This window comes from Pseudopodoces humilis, chromosome 1 (assembly GCF_049639895.1).
Source record: "Pseudopodoces humilis isolate 2021_Gansu_Grassland_sample_001 chromosome 1, ASM4963989v1, whole genome shotgun sequence".
NCBI lineage: Eukaryota > Metazoa > Chordata > Aves > Passeriformes > Paridae > Pseudopodoces > Pseudopodoces humilis.
This window is the reverse complement of record NC_142200.1, coordinates 33,594,555-33,606,731: the sequence shown is the minus strand read 5'-3', so window position 1 is coordinate 33,606,731 and position 12,177 is coordinate 33,594,555. Positions and strand designations below refer to the sequence as shown.

At 39.6% G+C, this 12,177-nt stretch overlaps 1 protein-coding gene across 2 annotated transcripts in view; it reads right to left on the bottom strand.

Moving 5' to 3' along the window:
• The window catches only part of CPA6 (carboxypeptidase A6), an 80,035-nt gene that overhangs the window by 30,196 nt on the left and 37,662 nt on the right, over positions 1-12,177 (bottom strand). For both annotated transcript variants that reach the window (XM_005517417.3, XM_088058060.1), the window contains exon 3: positions 663-787. In XM_005517417.3, the coding sequence (XP_005517474.2) occupies positions 663-787 (125 nt within the window). The remainder of the gene's footprint in view (positions 1-662; positions 788-12,177) is intronic.

Below are 12,177 nucleotides of genomic sequence, written 5' to 3'. Positions count from 1 at the left end.
ATAAGTGTAAATAGCCTCATGTACGTCTTTATTCAGCAAATGTTTGAGAACTCATCAGCTGATTATTCAGATGCTTAGACATGTCATTGAGAAGGCTTTAAAGACAAGATCGTTACTCTTGTCCAGTATATCATATGGATAAATATGAAAGGATAAGTATACTCTAAAATTGACTTGAATTTTTTTGAGGAGCACTATAAATTATATGTGAACCTAAGTGTGCATTTGTACTGTATGACTTGCATTGGTCACTAGGAATGGAGAATAATAGAAGCAGTTTCTGTACAATTGATGAAGAAGTTTTGCCTCTGCATTTGCAGCTCACTTGTAAATAAACCTTGCTTGTACTAAATAAAGAAAGAGGCAGAGCAGGCTGCAGAATTAGTAATTACCAACCCTCTCTTAACAGATGTGATTTCACATACATTTGAAAACACTTCAGCTTGACTCCAAAGGAGGACGTTTAATTAAAGCTGCCTGCCTGTGGGAGATTTTCTGCTCTGCCATTAAAGCTGTTGTTCTCTTGGCAATGCCTAGCTGTCTGCCAGCCTAATTGCTGTGATTTGGAATGTACTCTCGAGCCCACTTGGCATGGTAGGTGCAGACCTGCCCCCAAGGCCGGGTCTCTGGAGCGAGGCAGGGGAAGTGAAGCATGGCCTTACGTGTACTGGATGTTTGCTTGCTGGAGGTAGGGCAGCAGGCTCCGCGTCGCGTTCTGCGGTACGCGCACGTCAGCGACTGTACCTTCGACGATGTGGAAGGGGCTGCTGGGCTGCCACAAGTCCACCTGTAGTGCAGGAACCAACCTGTAATTCACACGCATTCAGTGTAGGTGGGGAAGTCCAGGAGAAGGCACGCTTGAAGGTAGGGCAAACCCTCTAGGCATGGTAGAGACAATAAAACTGCATCAGCTGGTCCAGCTCGACACCTATGCTAACGGAGCAGATTCTGAGGATTGATTGTGTCCAGCTTACCACAACTCTCCTGTGAGATTTGCCAATGGGAACAGAGAACAATCTTCAGAATATGCCTCCTCCAACAGATCAAAACAAAAGCTACTTCCAGCTTCATGCGCCTCCTCAGACCACTGTACATCCCCAATATATTAGCTCTATGCAGTCCACGAGTCTTTTTTATTTTGCAAGGTATTTTCTGTGTTCATTAGGGCAGCAAAAAAAATCTAAAGAAACATAGTAATATATAATAAATGCTAAAGAAAGCATAGCACGTACCAGTGTTGTTTGCAAAATGTACACAAGTTTTATTCTTGATAATAAGCTGATCAGAGGTCAGTAACAGGTCACCAAGACAATGAATACACAATCATTTTAGAATAAATGTCAAAATAACAGGATTAAGATAATCAGATTATTACAATATTGTAAAAAATGATAGCTGCTGAACAATACCACTGTTATTATTGTGCTATCTGTATCTGCACATACCTAAGGGATGTTTCATGTCCATTTTTACTTCCTTTTGTTGCCAAATTTGAAATACACTTGGAAATTTTAGGCCAGGACATGAATTTTCAAGAAAGCAAGACAATTTGCAAATCCCTTTTTCAAGGGGATTTGAAACTCAGTGTTCTGCACCCTGTAGTAAAGTACTGTGCTAGCACATACTCTTCAACAGAGGTGAGCACAGTTCCTCCTCAGTCAGTGTGAGGACAGTGGAAGTCAACAAAACTCTTTCCAGAACTTCAGGATATTCATAGGAGATTATAAATGGGAGTATCAGCAACAATTTCTATCAACATGACAAACAGGCATGCCAAGATCCACAGGCCTTAAAAAAATGTTTGTGAGCTGAATACAAGGAAGGAAATTGATACTGACTACATGCCCACACATTTCTTAAAAGGAATCTAAAAAGGATTAATACTTGACAAATGTCTTTATTTTTTTGTCTTTTCTGTTTCATTGTAATCAGATGTGCCAGATTGCACTGATGAAGTTGTTGATACAGCTCATGAGTGTCCACTGCTTTCCAGCTATCTTAAAAGATTTTTATAATCTGTACTTTAAAAGTTTCTCATTTCTTTTATGCCATAGAAGCTATTTGAAAACATCAAATGCATTTACCTAGTCTTGCTATGGACCTCATTTTCAAGAGGAGTACAATCTTCCAACAGAGAGATTACAGGGAGGCAGGTTTAGTTCTCACCATTTCTCAAATGACCCTGAGTAAGAATATTCTGATTACTAAGAGGGCATCTGATGCTGAACTTGGTGCTACCTCTTCAAGCAATGGTGACCTCACCCCAGTTAATCCAATTAAATGCCTGCAACTTTGGAAGGAGCAGAACTGAAACCTCTTCTTGTTCTTGCCAAAACCACTCTTTGTTTCACTCTGCCACAATATGGTCTCTGGATCCAAGTCATAGTGGTGGGTGGGTGCAGCATCTTTTGAAGTCTAACACCAGGACTGGCAAAGTTCACGAGGCTTATGAAGCTGACAGCAGCTATGACAGATGGTCAGTAGAAACCAAAGTCATGAATTAAATGGTGCTAAATACTGCTTACAAATAAAGATTGTCTCACTGTGCTAACACCCTATGTTTCTTAGTTTATCTGTCTTTCATATTTTGATAAATTATAGACACCCAGTGAAATCCCCCCCAATTCAACATGGGTAATGTCACACATGGTTAATTAGGTATGTGTATTTGACTTCTAAGATTCATTCCTAAAAATATACATCAGAATGGGTAATTTTGTTGCTTTTAGACTAACAGTCTATCAATCAGATCAGCCTGAGCCTCTATCTATATAAAAATAACAACAAATTGTTACATGCAAGCTAAGAACAACTGAAGGGAAGTGTCTCCTTGCCAACACAAAACTGGAATAGAAAAGAAAAATCCAAGAAATCATAACTGATATACACCTGAAACATGTCTTTGTTCTTGACAGTTACTCAGGATTTATTTTGGTGAAATTCTTAATAACCATGGAGGGGATAAAACAACCAATATTCATACTATTAGTTATAACATCACCAGACTCTTTAAGTTCTCAGATATTCTAATTGTTCCTCACATTACTGGCTCTAAGTGAATATCAAAAGCAGAAGCAATCTTTTTTTAACTAATGAAATCTGTGGCATATTGCCACTATCCTCTTTCAGTGAAAATGCAGTATTTCACTCCTGGCATTGTCCTGGAAGTAAGACAAAAAAATCCCGTATTTAGAATACAAATCATTCCACTTCATCTCAGTTCCCTGTTTGAGTAATTTGGCTTCCTTTGACTCCCAATTCTCATCCTTTGCAATGTAAACAAAGAAGTCAGTGCTTCCTGTGCTGTCCAGAGCACCACTTCTGTCACTAGCTGGGTTTTGCCTTATAAAGCATATAACAAGCAACACGTTTCTCCAACAGACATCTTATATATATTGCAGCTGTCAGCCTGTCCTTGGTGTGACAAGTACATGAAAAGTGACAAACAGAAGATGGATTTCAGAGCAAGCATGTTTGGACTGAGCAAGTCCAACTATCCTCTACTCACTGTCATCTTCAGGACACTTCATCATTGCATCTCCCACGGATACTGAGGGTCTTATTGAAGTCATCACTCTTATTTCAGTATCATTCCTCTCACAATTATGCCTTGGACTTCCACGCTGGGCTCTGCTGGCTAGTGAGTGGCAGAGAAACTAATTGCTGTCCTATTCTCTTCCCTCTCTGTGATGGGCTTTTGTTACCCCCACACACTACACATGAGCCTTTATACAGTATTATGGAGTACCAGTCAGTGCCAAAAGACTTCTGTTTGCTGTGTGGGTGGTAGGATTTGCTAGGTGGAAGATTCTCCAGCTACAAAACAAACTGATGCAGAAATCCTACAAAACTACCTGAGTGTACAGCCAAATACTTGAACCTCAAAATTCACCTGGTATCTTGAGGCTAGAGGAAAAGCAATATGCTTTAGAGCATGTCTGCAAACCTAAATATTCTCACCTCCTTTGCAGAAAACTCATATTTGCACATCTTTTCCTGTCTTTCAAGCAGCAGGTTGCCTTTAAAAGGTGTTGGGATGTTTAAAGCCCTCTGGATTACAAGCAGAGCCCAGGAAAGGTTTTTCAGCATGCTCAGAGTTGGGACCAGGAGACCAATTACTCAGCACCCGCCACTCAAGAGTGACCATGAGTACCTGTTCTGAGGGACAGTGGTTGCTCCCCAGATGAACAATGAATGCTCTTTCCCAGAATCTCACTGGAGGCAAGAGCATCCTGGCTTGCTTTCTATAAGGAAATAATGGTATGTAAGAGCACACAGGCAGGTATCTTTTTTCAAAGCATTTAAACACATTATTGCTTTATTTAACAAAGAAAGTGTAAGAGATTATTGATTGTGACTACATAAAAAGTAGTCTTTTTAAACTGCCTGTTCTTTTTCCAGCTTCACTTGCCCCATAAAAGTCCCTGTGGTTCAATTTTGGATTAGGAAAGCCAGGTTTCTTTGTAGGCAGTTTCTCTTTGAAATGAGGTGTTAAAGACAGCTCAAATAAATCTATCAGCTCTTACCTGGACTCCTTCCAAGGTAGAGCAATCCTGAGCTCATTAGTCATGTCTCTAGGTTTTGGTCAGTACAGTGATGAAAAGTCAGCACAAGGCTAAAGAACAAATATTTTAAACAGATTTGGGTGCTTAACTAATAGAATTCAGAACTTTTTCCAAAGTTAAAATTATGCAAATCATTTTCCAAGAATACAAACACTTTGTTAGTATAATCCTACATATCACAAATGGTGCACAGAAAATTCTTTTGCTCTGCCAAGACAGAAAACAGAACAGTTTTTTAAAAAACAGGGAGTTTTTTATTCAGTAGTTCAGTTTTCCTCCAGGTCATTCCATGCCCGTGGAAAGGAAGCCTGGGAAGAAAAGTTTCCCTGCTTTTCCCCACAAACACTCTCATGGCAGCATAAATCCCATATGTCTTTTTTTAAAATTCAAGTCACTGAAATAAATCCCCAGCTTCTTTAGACCATGGGGTTTAGGCTGGCCTTTGTTATTAAAGACATTTTCTTGGGTAGTAGCCTCCAGTTGTCCCTCACTACCTTTTCATAAGCAGATGTTTAATTTCTTCTTCCATTTAGCCTGAAAGGAAGATGCTTAGTGCTCTCATCAGGTCTCCAATTATGTATCAATCAAAAGAGATGATTGATGTTTGTCATGAAAATAACTAGAATAACTTTTCCATAACTTACATTTAGTATCTTGAGAAAATAGTTTATGATTTATCTGTGTTATTCCCCATGAAGACAGTAATTTTGTTATATGTTTTATTACCTAGCAATTCCAGTTTTTATTCCTACTGAGTTGTGTCCAGCAATACATGTGAAAAAGCAATAAAAGCTGGCCTTGTCCTTAACATCACCATGAATGGATTTCTTTGAGAAATGCTGTCAACTGTAAAGTTCAGAATATAATTATTGTTATGACGCTGTCAGTTGAAATGGCTTGGCATTTCTGAGTCTCTTGTAAAAGGGAATGTGCAGTCAATAATGAAAGTAGAGGTACTCTTTGCTCAAGGGCCCTTTTGCTTTTCAGGTCCTTTCCCATTTATATCCATATACTCATTGATAGATGCATAAAAACCCTAAGCAGTCATGAAAGACATTAGATATGTTTTCAATTATATATTCAATACTAGAAGGCAGAGAGTAGAAGTAGAAACTACTTTAGTCTTACTGGTACCATGAGAGGTTTGACCACCTGAGTTTTTATCACATAACACATGGGAAACACAGCCACTTAGACAAACACCCCTCACATGCATGTGTACAGTGTAGAACTGAATTTTTGACTTCTGTTGGTACATCTGAAGAGAAAGAAGCAAGCAAGAATGACTCTTGTTCGCTCTGACACTGCTGCATAATTACAGCAGTGCTGTGGTTCACCTGGAAAGTGCAGAACCTCTCCTTTCAAATGTCTTCACCCTTGCAAATATTTTCAGGACCAGGACTGATTTCACCCTCACTTGCTCCTGCCAATTAAGGAACTTAATTGGCAGTCCTGACTGCCAATCTGCTTCAGCTGCCCTTTATGTGCTGCAAAATGGTTCAGTGACATTCCAGTGTGGAATTCCCTGTGCTTTCTAAAAGGACTTGCAAGGTAGTCCCAGTGCAAAGTAATTTAGGTTTCTGATTGAGTGCACTAGACATTTTACTGGGTCTAACTTTTCAGTATTTATTTTCTTTTCAGTGAGGCTGGTAAGAGTAATTGTGCCAATAAACCAGGAATGATTCATGGGATTGCAACAACCATAACACTGGCAGGAACAGAACGTGAACAATGCACAGCTTGAAGTTTTGAGTTTTGCAAATCTTTGTGGAACTATAATGTAGTAATGGCCTTCCCACTCTTTTTACACTGGTATAATTTTACACAGGGCTCTACACTGAAAAGAACCTGTAGGGTATTCCTCAAGAGTGTCACTGAGATAAAACTCATACTCAATTATATAGAAACTGAATATCTGTTCTTACAAGTATAGACTCCACTGGGCTAAGTATATTTGAAAAGTCTTTAAAAGACTCATTTAAAAAATGGTAAAACCCTTCTTTTGTTTATTATTAAGCTATTTATAGCTTGGTTCAAATTGCAGTTGTTGTTGTACTGCATGGGAAACAGAATAGTAAGCCCTGGATCTGATTCTGCTCCCACTGGGGGTGTGCTGATGACTTTGTTGAGCTCAGGCTCAGGCTTCCTAAGAGGAAGCAGATTCCTTCCATCTCAGAAAGTTAATGCTTTTTGTGTTTTGTGAGAAAAACACTACCTGGGCTATTCTGTTCTATCTTGTATTTTCCCACTAAAGTTTTTCTGCAACATTTTCCTTCTGAGTCTGGCAAGTGGTTTCCAAACATGTGTTTTGATATATCAGTGAATACCCTCTGTTGTCACCTGATGTTCCTTGTGTGTCTGAAATATTCTAATATCTGACTGGAACACTAACCATGAGCTAGGGTAAAATCTAGACTGAAAACTAAAGCATCTGCCTATATAGATATATTTGCTGTAGGTGCAAAGTAAAACGCAGGCAGCCCTGGCTGCTGAGCTAGTTCTTTCCTTCTACAAATAAGAATAGCTCTACTTGGGCTGACAAGCTTTCTTACTGCATTTTCAGACAGGCTTTTGTCCTCTGAAGCCTTTTTAAGCATTTTTCTATGGGATGTAAACTATCAGATTTATAGCCAACTGATCCTCTTCCACTATGAGACATTTTTTCTGATTCCCTGAACTGCAATGACAGAATCAATTCGGGGATTACAATGGATAAGCAGCTGCTGTAAGGGCTAGAAAACAAACAAAAGGGAATGGAGTTCTGGCTTCAAGGCCTGCTAGGCTGGCTCCTCCCAAAGTTGAAGAAGTGCTTGGCTGTGCCCAGGAATTTATTTTATGAAAACTACTGAAGAATGAGTGGTCTAACTCTATTATGCCAGGAATGTTCACAGAGCAGTTGCTTCTTTGCTGCCTATACAAACAGTCTGATGGCAGTCAGGCATTATGTGATAAAAAGTGCTTGTAGACCACCGATGGAGTAGAAGTTATCAATCAAGGCTCAAATGAAGTGCTGCTTCAAAAATAAGCTAACAAAGGAAAATTCCAGAGCAGATAAACAGAATCTGCTGCATCTGAGGACCCAAGAAAACCCCCATTTCTTTGCAAAGCACATGGGAATGTGACATTTGTTTCTGTCAGTCAGGCCCAACAGAATTAAAACCATGAAAGGGCTCATAAATCAGCAAAAGGCTCCTCAAATTGTCTTCTGAACAAGAAAGAGCAGGAGAAAATAGCCAGTCACTGCAGAGGTGTACAAAGCAGAGGAACAGCAGATGGACAAGAGGAGTCCTGGGGGACAGAGAATGGGCAGTAATATTAATGTTTCTGTGGTACTATCATCCTAAGTGTTTCTCTTTCATTTGCTGAATACTGTAATAATTTGAAAACGATTGGGGTGAAACAGTGAACCTGCAAAAAGGTATTTCTCATATTAAACACTAAGTCAGGATTAAAGATTTGTACTGTATCTATAAAAAGAGAAATTATTTATAGGAGTAAAGGATTGCAACAGAAAATGTAAAATTCAAGACTGGTACCTGTTATGGAATTACATCACCAGCCAATCTAAAAGCTGGACAGCAATCTATAGCTAGGAAAATAAATAATTCCATGAGTTTGCACTTGAATTATCAAAGTATTTGCTGCATTTTAGTCCATCACAACCATATGGAAATATTCCTCAGCACTGCTATACTATATACTTGTCATACACGTATAGTGGAATTGCATACTGTATGAAAGCCAAGGCAGGAGCTCCACTATCATTTATCCCTGTCATACTCACTGTCACCTCTACCTCAGTGGGCTTTAGCACAAGGTCTGTGCCAAAACTATCTAAGGATGTGGGGTGGTGCTGCTGGTAGGAAGCACAATTACCAGGGTCTTATTCTTCTTCCCTGCAGAGACTGAAAGAAATGATGTAGGAACCTGCTGGAGACAAGAGATACTGCTGTACACATACTGATGGCATCTACCAGCTGCTACTACCTCTGTCACTCAGGGAAAACCAGAAACTGCCATCTACTGCCTCAGAAAAGAGCATGGCTCTCTGTTCCCCGCCTGCCTCATTTCTTCTGACCTCAGAGACTTATTGCCCTAAGAAACAGTTGCATACACAGCAGTGCATGATGGACAGGAGTTTCCTGAGAACTTGCTCTGGAGAGATGTAGTTCTACAGTGAGGGGATGGTGGGGAAGTGCAGGGAACTCTGCTCAGCCTGGCTGAAACAAGAGTGGTCCAGGCCAGAGCCCCCTCCTGCTGCTTTGAGGTTGGAATGCAGCTGATCTCACTCAGTATATTTAGGCTTCTATATTTCTTCTTTACTGTAGCTAAGTTTATTGTTTAAATACATGCACATTCAGGCAATTTTACAGAACTCACAGCAGAAAAATTTTAATCTGTAGGGCTGGCTATTTTTACTGGCAGTGCAGATCTACATGCTATGTTCACCCCACCAGGGAAAAAAAAGCAATATTGTGTCACCTCAAAGTTAACAGAACCAGCCTATGAAGGAATCAATTTATAATAATGATTAATAACAAAGTACTGTAGGCAATGGAGCTACAGACCAAAACTAATTTGTGGAAATTACTCAGCAAGTGATTATGACTTATGTGATTTGCCACTGGGCAATTCATGAACAAAAGTAAAATGTGTGGAATGAAACATTCATTATCCATTATTCACTCAGTACAGGCAATGGCATTCATATGCTAGCAGAGCCTGGACAATTCAGGTAGAATTCAGGAATTTGTTACACCAAGCATTATATGGACTCTTTTTTTTTTTTTCCTTAAAAATGTGGGGCAAATATCTTTCCTAAGGAGCTCCAGATGCTAGGTTTAAGATGTTCTTGGGGACTACACCTTCTGTAAAAGTGTGTGAATTAACCTTACAGCTCAGGTATTGGTAGTAAAGCAGTCCTGTTTGACATCAAAAGATTTCCATGTGGACTAAAAACCCTGAGTAGTCCTTCAAATTCTTATATGAATTTTGTGGGTTATGTTCTAGCTCAACTGTCATTGTCCAGGTTAATCACTGGGGACACATTCTAAGATACTTCAAATACATCAAGACATATAGCTGATTCCAAGATGATCCTTCAAGGATGTCTCAGTGTAGAGACACTGTTCCTGTAAATGCTCGTTCAGGAAAGTGTTCCTTTGGTGTCTGGTGCTTTTCCCAAAAGGGATGGACCTTGCTGACCTCTGGCTTCAGCATGGCAAAAGGCAGAGCTCTCACCACTTCCTTCCCCACTGCCTTGGTGTTAGAGCAGACTGTAAATGACAAAATCTGCTCAGGGAAAATCAATGGTAAAGACAGTAACTAAGAAGCTGGCAGATAAAACAAAATTAGTGAAATGACACATTGCTGTTCTTTCCAACGTCTGTATTTTCTTCTTGGTTCTTTCCCCTTTGTCCAAATCAGTAGACAATAAGGAGGGGTATCTTTGCATTTACATTATTCTCTGCCTGACACCAAAATACATTGCCTTTGCAATAGGATCATCAGGATCATTTTTTCAAGCTTCTTTGTGATAACACCCTTCAGAAGGATAGGGTCATTTGAACTGAACAGAGAGGAGTTTTCTTATAATTCTTTGGATTAAGACAGGTGGGCCAGAAGAAAAGGCTACATCACTCTGCCTTACAAGTGTAAATTTAAAGGCAGAGGGAAATGGCTGGAATGAACACAGAACACCACAATCTGTAGAAAACCCCCCTCCACCAGACACAGAGAGGAGGAAGCCTGGGACAGGAGGGATTATGTTCCCTTTGCCTTAATACCACAGATGGTCTGTTCTGTGCAAGGAAAACCTGCAACAAGCATACAATCCATTTGTGCAGAATCTACTCCGTGCTTGCACTGTCCTGGGAATTTACTCAAAATATTTATGTTGTGCATGGAGCACACCAGGGATAAACTGGGCTCCCCAAATGACTTTCCCACCACAATTCCTGTTTGACTAATGGGGACTAATCCTGACATCCCTATAGAGTGTAACTTTTGGTGCTCTGAAATATACCTCATCTCTAATAGACCGACTTTCCAGGGTAGAGAAACATGTCTGAATTGAAAAACAAGTGCATGTATTCTCAATTCAACAACAAAAGTGATGTAAGTTTTATTTTTATTGACTTTTCTTGTTTTTATAATACTGACAGTGGTAGAGAATACTATCAGGCCATATCATAACCCAGGTTGAAGACTGAATTTTGCACAACACTGAGTAACATAACTGCAATATCTCGAAAGGATCCTGGTTCCATCTTTATTTCCCCCTTGAGGAACAGAATGTGTGAGTAGTGTAACAGGTTGGTATTAATTTACTGCTCAAACCAAAATAGATTCAAAGGAGTTGTATCTTTAAACCAGTTTTGGTTTTCTGACTCAAAAATAAAAAAAAAACAAAATACAGTCTTTGTAATTATAGCAATTCGTACATCTCTGTTGACACTCCTGCTCATATTTCTGTTTTCTGTCAGGCATATTGAGTTTGCAGCTTATTTTGAATTATTAAGGGTTTTTTTGTTTGTTTTGTTTTGTGCACCGTCTTCCATTTTCTCTAGAGAATATAATCAACATTGTGCTTAAAGGCTCATAAAAAACCAAAACCAACCAAACATAAATCCACTGTCCATTGAATTTCAGCTCTGGAAGTCTGGGGGCAGGAGAAGAACAGGGGAGAATTGACACGGAGACTTAAAAACTGCACAACTCCAAATACATGTTTCTCCAGAGGGGCTGATGATTTGCAGCCACAACTGACTTTTGCTGATATTCTAAGGACTGGGCATTTCTGAGGAGTGTCATTATTGATCCACTTGTTCATGAGAGGATAACTTGGGATTTTCTTTTGTGGGGTGGAAATATGATAAATTAATGTTACACATATCTATTACTTGTTATCCACTCGGGTGTCTCTTCTACCCCATGCAGATGGGCAATGGAGCAGCTGCAGATGGAAGAGCCCTAAGTTTTGCAGCCAAACTCAGCCTGTGTTCACGGAGCTGGGTGTCACTACGCTCTCTCTTTTTTGAGTCTTCCTTTCAACCTCCCCAGCTTAGTTTCTCATCAGAATCAATCATTTTCTAATTAACTAGTCAGATTCCGATGAAGTTTGCCAAAGTTTTATTATCCTGCTCTCCGAGTTACAGTACGCAATTACTCAAGTTTCTACTGCTCCCACTTTGATGGAATTGAATGAAGGAATCTCTTTTTGGAGCCTAAGGGAGCTCTGTAATGAGAAACAGTTACAGGAAGGTGAGTAACCCCTTTGCTTCACAGGGTTTACAGTATGAGGAGAAAGGAAAAAACACATGTGCTCCCTCTTTATATTCCATCATTCAGCAGGGAGAAATTAATGCAAAAACCAGCTTCTACATGTATTGTTTAGGTTTATGGTTAGGTTTTTTTTCCCTAACTGGGAGTAAAACCAGTATCCTTTTTGGGTGTTACAGTAACATTCACAGGTGAGGGTGAGGTCCTTAATAAGCAGTGCATAAACATGTATGAGATTATATTCTTTAGGAGAGTTGGGCATTACAGTGCAAAGTATGGTAATCCATGGCATCATGACACTGCCTCTGTTGAACACTGAAATTTTTCGTGC